We start from the raw sequence: 20,678 nt of genomic DNA, 5'->3' as shown, positions 1-20,678 counted from the left end.
AGTTTTTTGGGGGGGCAACTGGTATATCACACCAGTAGAAATTATTTGTTCCAATAGCGTTTTTCCCTCTATATAGCTGCAGTATAGCAGCAGAACCGCACACAACTGCTGCACAATACAAATGCACTATAATATATTTTCTATGTTAGAAAGTATATTATAAGTATATCACACCCCTCTGTGTATCACACCTATCGATAGCACACCTATACCAGTCCTTAAAAGTACTTTTGTGGCCCTATTAGCTAGCGTTTGGTGTCCCTAACAATCTGTCCCTTCTCCCCACAGTAACCTCTCCCTACACTGACAAAAGACTGAATGTAAAATGGCGGCCAGATCGGGTTTAATTATAAGGTAGGGGGGGATGTCCATGTGCTGAAACGTCTTAATTGGCTGTCCTGTACCACCTGATGGATGTGTCATGGGTCAAAGTTCTTCACAATGTAAAATAATATAGCGCCTGCGAATCGCGAACGAGCAAAGTTTGACACGAAACGAACGCCGGGCGAACCGCAAGGCCATCTCTATTCTCCAACCTTCATTATGTCATTGTACACCGACTGTACTTTCTTCTGTACTTTCAGTATTGGAAAATGATTATACTGAGCTTTGGTATGATATATCAGTGGACTGGTTTATTTTGTTTACAAAACCAATAACGAACATCTGATGAAAATAAAAGAAAGCACCCATCTGCACAAGGTTTTCTAAGAAATAAAGCAAAATATGAAATATTAAATTAATGAAAAGCAAAAGAAGCACTAAAATGATGCTCCTACCTGTTTATAGCGCAGTGTTCTCCTTTCCAGTGTATTGCGGATGAAAGGTGATTTTCTTGGTAATGTTGAACTATCACTGTCACTTCGATATAGCTAAATGAAAAAACAAATCACATTATACAAGGCTTGTTACTGTGCCCAGTGTTTACAAGCTGAGCAGCTGACATGGTATGGAGAGATCTGATATGAGGCTCTTTATGGAGACGTTACAGGCAGGGTGTGAAATGAAGCTGTTGTATAGAAAGCCTAGGATGAAACAAGGTAGAAACTAGGGACTTTATAGAATGCCTACTTCTTCTATAGAATATCTAGCATTTTGGCATTGATTTTGTAACAGGGCTAGGAATTGTGTATAGATTAATATATATTATATAATTATTTATTTCTCTTCCGTATATAGCAATATTACATATTCCAGATTTCCTATCAGTATGTCTTTTAGAGAGTGGGAGGGAACGCCCATAAACCTGGGGAGGACATACACAAACTCCATGCTGATGTTTCCCTTAGGCCTCATGCACACGACCATACACTTTTTTTTTTTGCGGATCGCACACGGACCCATTCATTTCTGTGGGTCCATAATAAATACAGAATTATAGAACATGTCCTATTCTTATCTGTTTTGCAGACAAAATATAGGTATGTCTACTGATGGGAGGGAGAAAACTGTGGAATGCACGCGGCTGGTATCCGTATTTTGTGGATCTGAGGTTTGTGGACTGCAAAATGGATTCAGTCATGTTATGTGTGTGAGGTCTTAGTCAGGTTTCAACCCAGAACCACATCACTCCAAACCAACAGTGCAAGCCACTGACCCACCATGCTGCCTTCAATTTTTAGGCCTTTTGTGCAATACCTTTGTTTCACATACTGACTGTGACGGAGACATATTGTGAATTCCTCCGTTTACAGGGCTATTTTCCACTAGCAGTAATGCTTTGTCATAGAGAATAGCTCTGTTATACAGTGTCTGATGGAGCAAAAGCATATTCAGTAAAAACCTGTGTGTCCCTGTGTGCTCCGTATATAACTGGAGGTACAGTAGAGCCCCTTATACCTCTAGAACTGCTCCTTTACAGTTCCACACAATGCATGTGCATGAGGCCTGAGTAGCAGGATAAACTGCGACCAGAGAGGAACAAAGCCTTGAATTCCATTCCTGCTTGAGTGATTAGCAGAAAAATGTGGTCTTCAGGATGAAATCTCTCTAAGCCTATGCAGAAATCAAGACTACAAATAGATGCAAGCATGTAGATGACTTGCATAGCTACTACATGTAGATAACTACTACTCAAACCGTATATTAGAAGAATATTTTAAAGGAAAAAATTTACTGCAGATAAAAATTACGTATAATGGAACCGTTCATTAATTTTATGTTACACTTACTCTGCAAACATACTGATTCCGTGCTCCTGGAGAGAAGGTCTGGGAGCGGACAATTGTGCTGCTACGGACGAAAGGAGACCCGCAAGACCTGCGGCAGGATCTCTCCTTTTTAAGAACATCTTCCGGAAATACATCTTCTGTGTTGGTCTCTTTATCTACCTGTCAAGGGTTCAAAAAAACAATGTCAGTGTATCTTGAACCGTCATCTGCTAGACCTTAATACATTTCAAACTCTGTTCAAAGTCACAGAACGCCTACCACATAAAAGGCAACCTTTATTTCTTATTCAGTAAGATAACCCCCCAAAAATTTGTAATATCGGGCTACAGGTCAGTCATGCGTCATGCCGTCAAAAATAACTGATCTCTGTCAGAAAGGATGCAATTTTATCATAACTGATGCTCAGAATAACAGATCCGTTTAAATTTCTGATGGATTAGAAGAACGGATCACAGTGATGTGAACTCGCTCTAAACGAATCGGTTATTTTTCATTTTTCTATTCTTCTGAAGGATCAGAAGAACGGAAAGCTCAATGCAGATATGAAGGCTGTCAATCACTCAGTAGGACTGCCCACTGGACTCCTCAGTTCAGAATGAGCAGAATTAAAATGAATAACTTACAAGTTATACTGAGTCTTCTTACAAAACCATCAGTCTGCTCAGCACCTCCAGCTCGATGACATGTTGTCTGCAGAATGGCCTGTAATTTCACTGCTACAGCTTCCACCTTTGACCATTATGTTTTAATAGGTCCACATTTTCTGTGCTGACTAATTATTTAAAATATATCTTCAAAATGCTTATAGATCCATTTTGTCTAATACAGAATTCCAAATACCCTGCATAGACAGTGATAATTCTTTGAGACGAGCACCAAGTATTGCATTAAAAAAGGTCTTCAACAAAGTGGTCTTGTGTGGGTAAGATGGTCAGTTTCCGGCATGGAAAAGGGGTGGTCTTTTGAAAAAGCTGGTCATTTGGAGAGGTTTCACTGTAGTTTAAAAGGGTATGGATACTTTGTCACCATTTTTGTATTACCAAGGTTAAACTTTGGTAATCAGTTCAGAATATGATTTAGTTGATGTCAGAAGGGTACGGGGGAACAAGCTGTCAATTGGCCAGTATGATGGATTTATCACAGTGAAGCTTTTCGAAGCTGCTATGATGTGAAACCTAGCAGATGTAAATGCCAAATGGTGTATATTTTTTACTAAAAATCTATAACAAAAATGTTTATTAGCACCAGATACATGCATTGTTAATTAGCAATAAAAAAATTCTGTCTCTGAAGATGTACATAGCCTTTAACCTCTTGGCAAATTGCACCGTGTTACACACCCACAGACAGTGTCTGAGATCAGAGATAACTCCAATCATGGACACGCAACCTCTCAGATGACATGCTCAACAGCTACCATGGATTCTGAGTGGTTAGTCAAAAGAAGGGGGCTCCCCCCACCTCCATGGCGAAATCATGGAGTGATCACTGGCTGTCATGGCAGCCTCTGGCCTTGTAAAGGCTTCCAGGCTTGACATTGTAACCTTCCTATTAAACCCTAGTGGCAGGGCTTAGTAGAAAAAAGTTGCAATCACCATAGACTACAATACTATAGTATTACAATTTATGATCCGATGTTAGGCTAGGGCAGTGATGGCTAACCTTGGCACTCCAGCCGTGGTTAAACTACGACTCCCAGCATGCTCCATTTATTTCTTTAGAGTTCTGAGAGCAGCCAAGCAAGGGGGGCATCTTGGGAGTTGTAGTTTTACCACAGCTGGAGTGCCAAGGTTAGCCATCACTGGGCTAGGGGGACTAAAAATATATATAAAAAGCGAAAAAATAGTTTATAAAAATAGTATATGCTCATAAATGTCTGAACCATTAAAAGTATTTATCCTGCACAGTAAACAAAGTAATAAAAATAATTTAAAAAATGCCAGATTTTTGGTCACTTGGCCCCTGGTGAGTATGCGTGAAATATGGATCAATGCAGAATTTGTATACTATTAAGATTTTTTTTTAAATGGTAGGAAAGCCCTTTGGCCATGAAGCTTATGAGTCAGGGAACTCCTACATGCTTATCAGTTGGTATATTTGATGACTTTTGTCAGTGTACATATAAATATGCTTAAGTATAGAACTGCTAATGGACAGTGGGTCATATTAATAGCATGGGAAATATCTGTGAAAACATGGGCTTGAAGGAGAATTCAAGGACTTGTGTGGGAATGCTGTGTCTGGTCACTGCTGTCTGTAATTTCTATAGACAGATTAAATATTTCCATACATATTGGTTTATTATTTGTCTTTATAGAAGAACATTTGTTAAAGGGGTTGGCCACTTTCTGGTCACTGTTGACCAATGCGTATGTAAAATGATTATATAGCACTTACTAATATAGCCTTTGTTGAAATTCTGCACCATTTTCTATATTTCATAAGGTATGTCCCTTGTTTACAAAGTCTTTTGTGCTGTCCACACAGAGGTCCTGTCCATAAGATGGCTGCTGATGGAGGAACATGTGACCAGGAAATCATTTCCATGTGATGTCTCCTCCATTCAAATACACTGCGCCTGCACAACACTCATAACAGTGCAGATGACAGGAATGGAGGAGACATCACATGGAGGCGATTTGCCTGGTCACATGAGCATCCATCAGAGCCATTTTATCGGCAGGACATTTGTGTGAAAAGCACAAAAGTCTTAGTAAACAAGGGGCATACCTTATGAAATATAGAAAATGGTGCAAAATGTCAACAAAGACTATATTAGTAAGTGCCATAGAATCATGTTAAAAACACATTGATCAGCAATAACCAGAAAGTATAGATTTTACCAGAAAGTGTATATTCCGCAGTCTCTAGGAACTCTCTGCAACTATTCATTTTTGGCCTTGAGCACAGAAACATAACTTGGGCTACTTTCACACTAGCGTTCCTATTTTCCGGTATTGAGATCCGTCATAGGATCTTAATACCGGAACAAAAACGCTTCAGATTTGTCCCCATTCATTGTCAATGGGGACAAAACGTAACTGAACAGAACGAAATGCTCCAAAATTCATTCCGTTCCGTTTTCATCCCGTCCTGGGATGCGGAGCAAAACGGATCTGTCATGACCCACAATGCAAGTCAATTGGGGACGGATCAGTTTTCTCTGACACAATAGAACGGATCCAACCCCCATTGACTTTCAAAGGAGTTCATGACGGATCAGTGTTGGCTATGTTAAAGATAATACAACAGGATCCGTTCATAACGGATGCAGATGGTTGTATTATCAGTAACGGAAGCAGTTTTGCTGAACCCTGCCGGATCCAGCAAAAACGCTAGTGTGAAAGCAGCCTAACTAAATACATTTTATTAAAATACAGTAACCCGGATTGCAATCTCTCATGAACACTATGGTGGTACAGTTCTCGATGGACCCAAGGATGACCTCTTTGAGGCGGCACGTGGAGTTCCTACTGCTTCATAGTTTACACAGGCTCCATGATCACTGTACTGGTAAGTGAGGCCTAAGTTGTTATTTGCTAAAACAGATGTTTTAGGAGAGAAGAAAGATCATCTTTAATAAATAAACAATTAAACTAATTATACAGAAATGAAGAACCTATAAAATAAATCCTTCCTCCTGGCAGGTATTTGGATTGACCTTTTATAGTAGTAGAGCAATATTTTACCTTCAACGGCTCACAGTCATTCTTCCCTGAATCATACAGGGTTGCCTGCCCTGTACACATCGGCCCGTGCATGGCTTCACCATATATATTCTCTGTACAATGAGGACTCAATGGCGTGCTGTTACTGTGACAACCACTGTCGACAGAGTCCGCTTGCCAGCTCCTGCCCCAATGAGAGATGCAAACAAGAAAAAGAATGAACTGTTATATTTAAGAATTTCTTAGAGCTTGAAATCTGCGGTATACCATTGAAGAGATGTATAAACTCCTATACTGGAATCTGCAAGCAATGGAGACTCTGTATTCTAGTAATAAAACTTACATAAAAGGTGTTTCAGATTCGCTCAAGGTCCGGACAGGTATCCTCCAACCCAGAAACCCTATACCAAACCTTTCACGCATTTTACCAACAACTTTATGCTAAGCCGGGTAGTAGACAGGGACAAGTGGATAGTAATTTCTTGAATTCTATCAGGTTTCTCCGAAGCAGTAAGTGACTTAAGCAAAGCAATAGTGAACGAGGAAGTGGAGCTCACAATTAAGGCCTTAAAATTGGGTAAAGCACCTGGCCTAGACGGTGTATCGGCCCTTTACCATAAAAAATGTATTTCCCTGTTGACTCCCCATATCACCAAATTTTGTAACCATATAATGCAAGGTAATACCCCTCACCCTGACTTCCTAGCTGTCAACATTATGGTCATTCCCAAGCCCAAGAAAGATCACCTATCCCCGTCTAATTATAGGCCGATATCATTATTGAACCTGGATACAAAACTTCTCACATCCATCCTTGCTCAGCGACTGAATCTTCTCCCCAGTCTAATTGATAAAGACCAGGTTGGATTTATTCCAGGTAGGGAAGCCCCAGATAACATCTGAAAAATCCTTAATCTGATCCAGGTTGCAAATAAACAGACAACTCCGTTAGCTGTCCTGGCTCTCGACATAGAAAAGGCTTTTGATTCTGTCACATGGGATTATTTACATCAAGTCCTTCAGTCTATGGGTATTAGGGGGCCATTTGTGCAGGCAATCAGGGCTCTTTATTCCACTCCGGTTGCCTACCTTAAGCTTCCATCCAGGAACCCTGCTCCCATTCAAATACTCAGGGGTATGCGTCAGGGGTGCCCTCTCTCCCCGACTCTTTGCTTTAGCAATGGAACCCCTTTCCATTTATATCAGGAATGACCAGAATGTTACGGGGTTTAGGGTAGGAAGCACGGAACACAAGCTGAGCTTGTTTGCGGATGACCTCCTCTTATCCCTTACAAACCCTCTTATTTCCCTACCAAATCATCAAAAATCAGAGCTTATGTTATGCAATGCCTCCCCATCACTAAAGTCACTCCTATTACAAAACTTCCAGTTCCAATATTTACCTAACTATATCCCATACTTGGGTACTGTAGTGCCCACCCAACCTCACATGATGTATACGTTGAACTATACTCCCCTATACCGAGCAATTAGAGAAGATCTTAAAACCTGGAGTACGTTACCTATATCATGGATAGGTAGGATACACATAATAAGAACGGTTGTCCTGCCTAAGCTCCTGTATTTTTTCTGTACTATACCATTACCAGTCCCGAATCGGGATCTCCATGACCTACAAAAGGATGTAATGAAATTCACCTGGGGCAATAAACGTGCCCGTATCGCTCAGGCTACCATGTGTCGACATAAATCACAGGGGGATCTTTCAGTACCCGAGCTCATAAAATACTATAAAGCAGCTAGACTAGCTCAGCTTTTCTTGACGCATTTGAAACCAGAGACACACCCCTTATGGGTCTCGATAGAACAGTCACTTCTTGCACCTTGGTCGTGGAGAGCCCTACTCTGGACTACCCTATCTATACCGACGGCAGTTCGTTCCAACTCGCTGCTATCTTATCAAGCTATATTGATGTGGAGATCTGTTAGGTTAAAGTTAGGCCTACAGTCTAAATGCACACCACTTCTCCACATACTGGGTAACCCTGCCTTCTGACCAGGGCTTAGGGCAACCAATTTCAGTTGGTGGATCAACAACAAATGTATGACGTTGCATAGGTTCCTGGTCAGGGGAAAATTGATCACATTGAATGATTTTAAAGTCAGGTTTGATCTCCCTACTAGTGAGTTATTCGCAGCTAATCAAGTATTCTCATTCCTCCACTCTTTGAAGATTGGCGATTTGAGCTTCGATTTTACTCCCTTTGAGCGTTTTGTTACTTTTTCTTTATACAAACAGGGACTTTTGTCTAGACTATATGGAATGCTTGATGCCTTACCTGGGGGAGTTAGAATTTCATATATGGTGGAGTGGGAGAAGGATATACAGGAAGAATACCCACTCTCAGAGTGGTTTCTCTGTTTCCAGACCTTCCAAAAATTCCTGGCAAACTACACTGGCAGAAACTTCTGTGAAAGTCCTTCACAGGACCCATCTAGTACCCTTTAGGCTACATCGTATATACCCAGAAGTATCATCACTATGCTTTAGAGGGTGTACGGAGGACGGTACAGTCTACCATATCTGGTGAACATGCCCCCATGTCCAGCTGTTTTGGTCCAAAATAGGCAGACTGATCTCCACAGTACTAGGATGCAACTACCAGCCCACTCCCTCCTTATGTCTTTTAGGGGATAAACCCCCCTGGCTAACATTTGCCAAGTTCAAATTATCGCAACATATATTACCGGCTGCCAGAATCCATATTGCGTTTAAATGGAAATCTGATACATTAAGTTTTCAAGCAGTTATAGACAGAGTCAATAGGATCTTATTATGTGAAAAACTTTCAGCCATTCGTATGGACACATTTGAGGCTTTTGAAAAACTATGGGAGCCCTGGGTTTCCTCCTCCTACTCCGCCAATGTACAACAAAGTATATTGTTGTAATATTGATGCACCTTATATGGAGGCCTCAAGTACGCGGGGCCTATAGACCACTTGAACACGTACGATTGTAATACTCTGCACCATTTCCTTACAAATAACCACTGTAGGATCTCCCTTTGATTATTGTTAAAGTAATCTTATTTTATTTCTTTGTTACTATTGTATATATGTACTAAATACCCATATCATTGGTATCTCATGATGCATTTTTGATTATATAAATTTGCAATAAAGCATTTGAAACATAAAACTTACATAAAAGCTCTGTGTGGTTCTAATATTCGAAGTGTATATTTGCAAATTAGTAGCAGAAATTTCTGCAACTGAAATAGCAAGGGATTTTTGCAAGATGTAAAGATGTAAGTACAGAAATAGACCTGCTGTGCAGATTTGAAATCTACAGCATGTCAATTGTCAAAAGTTTTTTGTGCAGATTTCACCCTTTTCAATGGGAAAAACTGCATAAAAACCGCACCAAAATGCAATAACTAGTGCGGATTTATGTGCAGATTTCATGCAGATTTTCTGCACATAAATCTGCCCTGTGTGCATGCTCCCTAATTACTTTTAATATCCTGATCCATAACTGTGACTAAATGAGTATTATGGTGAAGATAAATAGATTTCAATGTATTATTCTGTAAGTATACAAGACCAATATCTTGGTGAATCCGACTTAAATTGAAAACACTCTGAATGCTTGTCTCTCCTTCCGTCTTTCTCTCTCATTGATTCTCCGAAATTGAACCACGCAAAATTCGAATTTAGTAGAATCAGATATAGAATCAGATATTTAAAAAAAATAATTGGGGTAACTATGATGTGATTATTTTTGTCTTTCTGATGACTTTTCATATTACTGTAGGAAGTTGGGTTGAAAAAGACTTACCACAGAAATTCACCAGTAAACTGGGGTAGCCTACTGTCTGAGATGAATATCAGAGGTCAGTGAGATCTCACCGCTGTACACATCGGTGCAAGGAAACAGTAGTCCAATATTACAGCAGTCCCAGGTGCCAGAAAGAAAATAAAGCATATCCAAAGTAGATATGTAACAATCCGAACACACCGTGGTAGCATTACATCTCTTTCAGGAACCTTCAATCGTTTGGATTCCAGCAAACAAAATCCCGCTAGATCATCATTGTTTAATCAAGATGTTGAGACTTTTATCTGGTTTTAATGGAACTCTGTTGGAATATTGATTACAAGATAAAAAGCCTCAACGTGTTGGTGAAAGGGGAATGATGATCCAGCAGGATTGTGCCTGCTGCATTCCAAACGAGTGCTGAAAAAGACGTTATGGTACCATATTGCTTAGACTGTTACATATCTACTTCGGATGTGCTCCAGCCAAACATCTAATGTCTATGTGGCCTCCTGACTCTCCCCGTACGGCAAATGTCAGGGGAGATTACGACTGGACAGTTAGATTTCAACTACCGAAACCTTCTGTTCTTGGGGAAATAAGCCGCCTTCTCCCTTCTTCACATTCAGGACACATGCATGCTTGGCTGAGCACGCATGTGTATGAAGGAGTCGGACAGCACAAGACTGGGTCAGTTGTACCTTTCTGAGGTTGCCTCCACTTGATCCTCTTTCCGCTCCATCTCAAGGATCTCTTCCTCTGTATATTCCAGCTTCACCCTCTCCTCTTCCAGTTCACGCTCCACTGCTTCTAGCTGGGCTGTTGTCCGAGCCAACAGAACTGATACAGCATCCTGAAAGAATCAAAAATCATTCAGACAACCAAAAAAATAGAACACAAAACACAAAAAGTTAAAATAGAGACAATAATTTTTCTCAGTACCATATTTCTCTGGTACCATATAACTTGATTCCTCAGTCAAGTAAGATGGACTTTAGCAGTGCATTGAGAGTGAATGATCAGTGTGGAAGGCAGAGGATGACAAAAAGTATCTAAATTAGTAAAGTGGAGGGGTACAAATACTTTCCCCAGGTAGCAAGAGAACAATATTAGTAGAGTAACAGTAACAGCGGCAGTAGAGAGATCAGCCTTGACCTCCTTTAGTTGTTTTTGTTGCCACGTTTTTCTAAAATAATTTCAGGTATGTGTGGGAGTAGGCTTTTAATATTTTTTGGGGTATCATGGCTGCTTTTGGTCGGAGGGGACCCCTTGGATTTAGTGTTAAACTGGTTGGCAAGGATTGGCAAATCTTGCATGTAGGCCAATTTACACCAAATTTTGTTGCTTAAATAATTCCCCCTGTCTTATAGTTTCTTTCTGTTTGCTGTATGGCAGTAGGGTATGGTATGACCTTGATCATATTATTGATTACGCTTCTTGTGGTATGTTAATAAAATTGCACCCTTTGGTGCAGTGAACAATTAAAATTTTTTTGTTTTTGTTTTCCCTTTTTGTCTTCCAAGAGCCATAACTTTTTTACTTTGCATTTCACATAGCCATATGAGGACTTTAATGGCGCCATTTAATTCCCTATATTAAGCACTGAAAACTTTATGGGGTTAAATTGAAAAAAGTCCATTTATTATATTTTTTTTACTGTGTTTACTGTACGCTAAATCTAACTTTATTCTGTGGATCAGTAAGATTACAAAGCTACCATAATTATATACTAGATGTTTTCTTATGCTTTACTACAAATTTTTATTTTTTTTTGCAATTTGCTTTGTGTTGCCATATTCTGACACCCATAACATTTTTCACATTTCTGTTTGCAGAGATGTGTGAAGGCTTGATTTTTAAGTAATGAGCTGTAGTTTTTTTGTACCATTTTGGTGTGATTTTTTTAAAATCACATTTTATTGTTTTTTTTTTATCAGGATGTGAGGTGTCAAATCACAGCAATTCAGAGTACTTTTAGATTTTTAGAGTTTGTATATTTTCAATACCAATTATGTTTTTTTTGTATTGGATATTTGATTGAGAAAGGGAGATATTAATGATATTATTTTTTTTTATTTTTTTGTATAAATTCTTTTTGTATATATTTTAAAAACAAGTTTGTTTTAGTTATTTTCAATTGTATTTGTATTCCCCCTAGGGGTCTTGAAAATGAGATCGTTCTGTTGCTTATACTATAGGCAGGTAGCCTTCACAAGGCACTAGGCTGCCCATGAGAATTGATCACTGTAGGAGGCAGTGTGATCAGGGGTCAAAGGGAGCTTCCTCTCTCTAATGGCCACTGACTGAGGGGATAAGTGTCCGTGATCTCCGTGAGTGAAGTTAACTTCGATCACGGACACTGCCGTGGTATGTCAGCTGTGTACCACTCAGGTCCTGATCCAGCACCATCTTTAAACTCTCAAAATCCGCTTTACAGATACCAAAAAAGGGTTTATCCAAACAACTGTATGGTGTTTTATTTGGGTAGAAACCTAGGGAGGGAGAGTTAGTCAGCAGTTACAGCATAATTAGTATTGTGCAGTTAGGGGTCAGTGTACAGAATGTACAATACAAAAGTCAAATATATCCTATTGAAGTGCTAGTTCTGTGGGAGAAAGAACCCTGTCAGGGAGTAATGGCCAAAATGGTTTAAAGGGCTTTTTATACCATCATAGGTACTTACTGTAACAAACTGAACTAGTTACCAATATGGTTTACTAAAGAATTCTGCACCAGGACACTGGCCTGCCCCTTCTAAGCCCTGCAGCCATGGATGAATAGTCGACTAGGTCACCTCGCCACATAACCCAGTGGCTCTCTCTGTCTCTGTAATTGGTCTGTAATTGGTACTCACTGTCCTTTTTGGGTTAATGATTTCAGAAGTCGGAGTGAAGTCTCCAATGCAAGCACCATCATGAACCCTGTGTGGCACAGCACTGCTGTAGATCTGGACAGGATACCACTGATTATGCATCTCTTTTGCGCCTTCATAGCCAGCCAAGCCAATCTGAGCAATCCCCTGTAAAGACAGAAGAGCATGATACTTCTGATTAGACCCTCAAGGGGTTGTCCCACAAAGGGCAGTATCAACAGGATAGGCAATTAGGTGTCAAAAAGCTGGTACCTAGAGGAAAAAAAGTCAATGCAGCAGCACCCTGCAAATAAGGTAAAGTACAATAATGCCCCAAATTATAGTGCTAATGCTACACTTATTTATAAAGTGAGATGCTTGGCCAATGCATTTTGTACAAAACCATCTGAGCCCATCTGCTGTACGTCAAGGCGATCTCTGTAAGACGGGTCCTAACACTAAATACTACCTGTTATGCGCCATAATGGCATAAAGTTCCTGCTGGATGCACTCTGCTTTTTACCATTGGTACCATAATGGCCTCAATTACAAGGGATGCAGTTACTTTTTCACAGTCATTTTTATCTTTTTAATACATGACTGAAAAACGTCCATTAAAAATTGCCCCATTTAATTTTATGGTGCTGTTAGCCTGTGAAAATGGCCAAAATTCAACATGTCCTATTTTTTCACGTCCGCTATTAATGGCCTGTTAAAAAAACCGCCATGTGAACAGAACCGTAGACTGCAATGGCTCTGAAAGCAGCTGTGTAGTGGCGGTTTTTCAACGTCCAGTGAACAAGGTATAGAATCTCTACTTACCAGCAGCTCTTCCTGTTGTTTAGGGCACACAGAACATATGTATAACTGTAAGGAGCTCAACTTCAAGATGCTGGATTGCATAGGAATTTGAAAAATTTCATTAAACATCAGAGGCATCTGGAAGTCCAAAGCCTTTGAGCAGTAAGTGCTTGGTGTTATGGAATCAAGAGAAGGCATATAAACCCTAATATGTCTGCAACACAAAAAAAGATGCCCCCTGTTAGCAAAACAAAAGCAAATTCTGATTCACATAACCGAACCGTGTGTTACAACTCGGCATGATATTATAAAATATGAACTTTAAATGGTGTTATCAGTGTGATTATTTGGCCTGCCACCATTGTCACATGCCACAGGCCTCCTAAATGGTCCAGACTGAACTGACAATGTCTACTAGCTCGAGACAGCATGGAGGTAACTGCAACCATTAGGTCATGGCTGCTTTTATGATATGTAGATGCATATAATAAAACAGCATGCTTGGCTCAACAAGGGTATATGTGGCTGAACACCATGAGAAGTGGATACGTTTGGGGGGATGACCCCATAAAGTAACCAAAAAGTGTCTAAAGCTATCAGTGCGGTGCAAAGCATGTACAACTTTTTTTTGGGCCCAAACTGCACCAGAATTGATGTGCATTTTCGATCATAAATCTGCCCCAATATGTGTAACAGATCCGCATTGCAGTAAGTCTAGCACATGACTATTTGTACTTACATTTTGCATCCTTGCTTGACACAGAGTCCATTAAAATTTTTAAGCTGTAAAACATGTACGAAAAGACATTCGCTTCCACAATCATACCTACAATAAAACACATGGTGTGTGAAAGGGGTGTCGCTTATCACAGTGTAAAAGCAAATAAACTCACAGTAATATATAATCTTGTAGGTCAGTGAGAGAGAGAGACATTTCCAGGCAATCAGAGAACTTTTGATTCAGAAGAATCAAGGTTACAGAGAGTCGAACAGGATGGCTGATTCACGGACAAAAAAATAAACGCAACAAGACAGAGTTGTTCAAATCAGTTCTATGCGTGAATATAATAATGATGCATGTAAGTGATTCCAATATTAGAGCGAAGGGATATGTCTGTTATTGAAAACTGTACAGCGGAAGCTGGTGTCCTAGCTGGTCCCATAAATGCTCAGTTGGAGATAATTCCAGGGTAGGCCATCAAAGTGTTTCAATCTCGAGGTGACATTCCTGGGAAACTCTTGCTGTGTGTGAGCTGAAAAATTCCACTTAGAAGGCCTGCCATGAGAGGCAACACATGTGGCTACAGCATCCTGCAGATATCGCTGAGCTGTAACCATCCCTCATATTACTACTGGTGTGACCGACTTGTCTGCAATAACTTCCCAGACCATCACACCAGCAGTAGGAGCAGTGTGTCACTCCACGGCAAAGGCAGGATTGAAGCTCCCAATATGGCCTCCATACTGAAACCGGATCATTGTTGGATTCCAAACAGAACCTGGATTTGTGACTAAATATGATATGGTTTCAGTCCATAGCAGTCTTGCTTTCTCGTTCATGACACCACTGAAAATGAAGGCAATGGGCGCCGAGACACCAAATTCCCTTCTGCAGCCGGAAATGGTCTGGATGGAAAAGGAGGTGTGTAATAAAGATGCATCCAGTGTCTGGATGGTGAACAACGAAACAGTGGGAGCTGCTTGTGGGTGAATCAGATGATCCTGTCTACTGTTGGTCTGTATGGGCCGTCCAGAGCCTGTTCGCCATGTGTGTATGCTGTCACCGAAACGACCATAATGTCTCAGTTCAAAGATGTGTCCCCTCTCAGTCTGTCAACTGGGTAAAATGTCTTAAAGTGTATCGTAGAGGCATGTCTAGAAGTCAGAGATCTCTCACCAAGAAGAACACGAGCCAAAAGTAACCTCTGAGAGCCATTTTTATAAGGCAGCAGGAGAAACACTTTTACGCCCTCTTGTGGTAATCAGTTGCATATCTGCCTGAGACATAACTGCATGCCAAGTTTCTGCAGCAATTTGACATTTCTACCTGGGAATTATTATAGTTATTTTTTATTTTTTTGTCAATGTATGTATATATGTGTGTCTCTCTCTCTCTCTAAGGATATGTAAAAGCTTTACTCACACTACTCCAACATACACTTGAGGTTCTTCTCTTTTTTCTGAGTCTTTACTTCCAGAATTCACAACATTCTCATTCCTGTACAGAGACACCATAAAGAAAGTCATGTTGCACAAAATCAGGATTTCCTAAGGGTACTTTCACACTGGCGTTTAAGTTTTCTGGTATTGAGATCCATCACAGTTTTGTCCCCATTCATTGCCAACGGGGACAAAACTGAACAGAACAGAACGGAATGCTCCAAAATGCACTCAGTTCCGCTTCCGTTTGCTTTCCGTCCTGGGATGCGGAGCAAGACCCCAATGCAAGTCAATGGGAACGGATCCGTTTTCTCTGACACAATCGAAAACGGATCTGTCCCACATTGACTTTCAGTAGCGTTCATGACGGATCCGTCTTGGCTATGTTAAAGATAATACAACTGGATCCGTTCATAACGGATGCAGACGGTTGTATTATAAGTAACAGAAGCGTTTTTGCTGAACCCTGCCGGATCCAGCAAAAACGCTAGTGTGAAAGTACCCCAAAATATATTTATGAATTTTACATGTGAAAAACTGTAGAGCATTATACCCTATTCAAGATGAACAATCATTAACCACACAACACAATATCACACCGTACAAAAGTGCGAAACAAAGCCGCAACCAGATTTTCTCATCTCTGTGCTCAATATCTGATACTAGAAGTACTGCCTGAAATTCACTGACATGGTGCTCCGATATGCTCACATATAATAGATACATAATGTACGTATTGATGTAATATATAGTGGGGGAGAACAATTCCAAACTATAGGGCAAAGCTGTGAATAATTCTAAAAAAGCAAACCTTTTACACAAAGCTTCAAAAACACCGCTGTCACTTGCAAGAGAGTCGTCTGATAATCCAGCAGAGACTCTTTTGGCTTTCTCTAGACTTATTCCACAGTCTTCAGGGATTGCAATTTCTGTACGTGATACAAAACACATAGACATATATTGGTTTAATATCTGCCAGTAAATGTGACCCCCCGCCAACAATTAATCATACAAGCACTGTGACCACAAACCTGCTGGAGAGAAGGTAAAACCATCATCACGTTAGATTTGTGAAGTAACTTTAATGTTCTGATCACATTCAATAAAGGGCAGTAACCAAAAATATCTATTAGGCCCCATTCATACAACCGCATTTTTGGTCTGCATCCGATCCGCATTTTTTTTGCGGATGGGATGCAGACCCATTCATTTCTATGGGGCTATAAAAAATGTAGACAGCACACCATGTGCTGTCCGCATCCGTATGTGCATTGCGAACCCGGCAAATAATTTTTGGGTCTGCAAAATTTGAATGGGTCTGCAATCCGGAAGATACGGTGCGGAACAGAAGCCCACTGAAGCACTATGGAGCGCTTCTGTGGGTTTTCTGTCCGTGCCTCCGCACTGCAAAAAAGTAGTGCATGCACTATTTTTTTGCGGTGTGGACCTCTGGATGAGGATCACTGACACCATTCAAATTGAATGGCTCCGCGTCCGCAGATGGCGGGCACACAGTCGGTGCCAGTGCATTGCAGATCGCAATTTGCGGTCTGCAGCACAGGCATGGCCAGCATTACTGCTTAGCTTTACGTTCTTCTGATCAATGAGAATAACAGACAAATAAAGAAAAAAACTTACGCAGTATTTTTAGCATCAGGTATGATCAGCTTGTGACAGGAGAAAACGTACGGCAGGACAACTGATCTCTGATGGAAGTGACACAACCTTATGCAAACTGATCATAACTGATGACTGGTGCCATGGCTACATTCACACCAGCGCTTTTGCTGGGTCCGTCATGGATCAGCAAAAATGCTTCCGTCATAATAATAAAATCGTCTGCATCCGTTATAAACTAATCTGGTTGTATTATCTCTAAAATAGCCAAGACGGATCCGTCTCTAAAACCACTGTAAGTCAATGGGGGACGGATCCGTTTTCTTTTGTGTCAGAGAAAACGGATCCGTCTCCATTGAATTACATTGTAAGTCTTGCTCCACACCACTTAGCGGACACAAAAACGCTGCAGAAAGTGTTTTGGTGTCCGCCACCAGAGAGGAGTGTTGACTGAACGGAGGCAAACTGATGCATTCTGAACGGATCCTTATCCATTCAGAATGCATTAGGGCAAAACTGATCCGCTTTGGACCGCTTGTGAGAGCCCATGACGGATCTCAGAAACGGAAAGCCAAAACGCGAGTGTGAAAGTAGCCTTATGATGTCCACAATAGGGACGCAACCAAACGGAAGGGAATGCATTTTGGTGCATTCAGTTTCGTCCAGTTTAGTTTTGTCCCCATTGGACGGATCTCAATAGCGGAAAGGGAAAGCACAGATGTGAAAGTAGCCAAACGGAGGCAGAGGAACTCAAAACCTGAATTAAAAGGATCCGTTCCATTTAATACATCCTGATGGCTCCCTTTCGGCCGGGTCCGGTTGTATTAAAATCAAAACTGAACAAACCTGATCAGTCATGAAAATCATTGTAACAAACAAAAAAAAAACGGATCAGGCACCATTGACTTAACATTGATCTTCATGCTTGATCAGCTTTGTTCACTTTTGCAAACCGGACACTACAACGCTGCTTGCAGCGGTTTTGTGTCCAGACCCAAAATGCAACTGAACTGAACTGATGCATCCTGATGAGTTTTGCCCACATTGACAATGAATGGGGACAAAACTGATCCACTTAGGCTACTTTCACACTAGCGGTAATATTTTCCGGTATTGAGATCCATCATAGGTTCTCAATACCGGAAAAAACACTTCAGTTTTGTCCCCATTCATTGTCAATGGGGACAAAACGTAACTGAATAGAACGGAATGCTCCAAAATGCATTCCATTCCGTTCTCATACCGGAGCATGCTGCGGTTTTCTTTCCGTCCTGGGATGCAGAGCAATTTCAGTCTGAAGTTTAGTGCCTTTCTATATTCAACCACTAGGTGGCAGCGCATCACCCTAGCCACAAAATACTCCTAAATGCTATTGGTAGGAAAGTCCATTTATAATGTGTAACATACCATCACCTTGTGGGTGAAATGTGATGCCGCAAAGTAAGGGTGGGATCAACCAGGTTTCTGCTGGTGTTTTTCTGCAATTTTGCATGTTTTGTGACTATTTGGCCCGTGTTTTAAACTCAGGACACCCAAACATTTAAAGGGGAAAACTGTCATTAAAAACCTCTCTAGTGGTAAGACAAAACTGGCTTAATTGTCCATCGCAACTAGTGTTAAGCGTATCGAAGTATCCGAAGTGGACTTTGATCCGAATTTCAGGGAAAATTTGATTTGCTGCGAAGCAGAATTTCTTTATGCTTTGTGATAACGAATCAATTTTGCATGAAATGGCGGTAAAAAAAATAATAAAAAATCATACCTCTATTTGAGCGCGAAGAGGCCGCCAAGGACACTAGAGCAAACTCTTGTGACGTCATCATGCACCGCACAAGATTAGGCACAGGATCTTCAATCAAGATGGCCGCGGTGGCCTCTTCATGCTAAAGAGGATGATTTTTTTATTTTACCGATTAACCCCTGAAAGCCCAAATCTTTTTATCTGATGCCACGATCAGGAATGATCACGTCATCTGAGGGGTTCAATGAGAGGGGGTGGGGCAATCGCCTTTCCCGGTCATTGCACCCACTACTTACAAAGAAATGCGCCTTGTGACAAAGTAATTCATCACAAAGCAAATGTCTTGGTAACCTTCGCTCATCTCTAATAGCAACCACCTATTTTTCACAGCTCCTTTAGAAGATGAAAGGTGGAATCTGATTGGTTGCTATGGGCAACTAAGCCAGTTCTACTTTACACCAGTTTGATAAATTTCCCCCACTGTGTGCAAAAAATGCCTGAAAAAAGTAAACAAAATAAGCAGCAAAAAACATATCCACACATAGGTTTTTAGTAGCTTTCTATGCACTTTTGCAGTTTTAGGACTCCTCCCCTTCCCAAGGCTGTGCGAACCAGCTGTTTGGTGCATTATTTTGCAGAATAAAAACGCCAGCTCCAGATTAGCTGAAGTCTACAAGAAATATGAAATGCAGGGCACACCACCGTCTTTTGGCCATTGGCGGGTTTTTTTCCGGTGGAATAAAAAAAAAAATATTATTCTATGCAATACACAAGAATAAATTAACAAGTTACATTCCAGATTTGTGCCAAATTTTTTTAACCAACCTTCTCCCACCTCCCCTTCCCAGCGCCATAAAAATGTATGTGGTATGCAAAAAATGGCTAGAGGATTGATGACATTTTTTAAGAGGTAAAAAGTTCCAGACTAAAATCACGTGCAAAAGAGCAATAACAGGGCAAAATTTAGGCTAACCAACCTCTTCAAATGTATATATTTGTACATTTCTAAAAGTTTTTTATATGGTAATCAGCAAATAGTAGTCAACTCCATTCCACTTGTCCCCTAATTTTATAAAAAATTTCTTAGTACAGTATAGACAGAACATATTGGGGAAGATTTACCAAGACAAGTGGAAAGGAAAACTGGCTTAGTTGCCCATGGCAACCAATTAGATTCTACCTTTCATTTTACAAAGGTACTGTGAAAAATGAAAGGTGGAATCTGATTGGTTGCTATGGGCAGCTAAGCCAGTTTTGATAAATCTCCTCCATTATAAAACCTTAAAGGTCATCTATCAGCAGACCTATGAAACTGGCCGACCTTTTGATGCGCTTGGTAGCTGACGACATCTGTGTTGGTTCCATGTTCATACACTGACGAGCAAAAGGGTAACAATATTTTGAACTTTTGACTTTTAGGCTCCATATCTCACCATCCACTACAGCTTCAAAACTGAGACTGCCATCATTTTATAGACAATCATCTTGGCTATCTCATACATAAATTAGCATATGATTAGTTATGCAGATTCTTGTCATGTAACTGCATTGTTACTGTTTTACTCCTAAAATTCTACATTTTTATTGTTAGTATTTTGTAAATCTAGCTTTGGCTTTCGACACTGCCTGAATCCTTCTGGGCATGCTCTCAATCAAGCATGTCTCGACCGAAATTTGTTCCCAGGTCTCTTCTACATGTTCCCAATGTTGGTGCATACTGGTCGACTCTCTTGGGTCCGAATACAGCTTTTTCTTCACCTCTACCCACAAGTGTTCGATTAGGTTGAGGTCTGGGGACTGTGGGGGCCAATCCAGCACCTCTACTTCATTGTCATTGAACCATTTCTTCGCCAATCTCAACATATGCTTCAGGTCATTGTCCTGCTGGA

At 40.6% G+C, this 20,678-nt stretch overlaps 1 protein-coding gene across 1 annotated transcript in view; it reads right to left on the bottom strand.

Moving 5' to 3' along the window:
* The window catches only part of WWC3 (WWC family member 3), a 203,524-nt gene that overhangs the window by 8,567 nt on the left and 174,279 nt on the right, over positions 1 to 20,678 (bottom strand). The window contains exons 12-20 of the mRNA XM_044284567.1: positions 16,243 to 16,360; positions 15,415 to 15,489; positions 14,011 to 14,097; positions 13,293 to 13,485; positions 12,474 to 12,638; positions 10,321 to 10,472; positions 5,861 to 6,023; positions 2,172 to 2,330; positions 780 to 872 (exon numbers count right to left, since the gene is read on the bottom strand). Of these exons, the coding sequence (XP_044140502.1) occupies positions 780 to 872; positions 2,172 to 2,330; positions 5,861 to 6,023; positions 10,321 to 10,472; positions 12,474 to 12,638; positions 13,293 to 13,485; positions 14,011 to 14,097; positions 15,415 to 15,489; positions 16,243 to 16,360 (1,205 nt within the window). The remainder of the gene's footprint in view (positions 1 to 779; positions 873 to 2,171; positions 2,331 to 5,860; positions 6,024 to 10,320; positions 10,473 to 12,473; positions 12,639 to 13,292; positions 13,486 to 14,010; positions 14,098 to 15,414; positions 15,490 to 16,242; positions 16,361 to 20,678) is intronic.

Source organism: Bufo gargarizans, chromosome 3 (genome assembly GCF_014858855.1).
Source record: "Bufo gargarizans isolate SCDJY-AF-19 chromosome 3, ASM1485885v1, whole genome shotgun sequence".
Lineage (NCBI taxonomy): Eukaryota > Metazoa > Chordata > Amphibia > Anura > Bufonidae > Bufo > Bufo gargarizans.
Note: the sequence above shows the minus strand (reverse complement) of the source record. Positions and strands in the feature narration are given on the sequence as shown.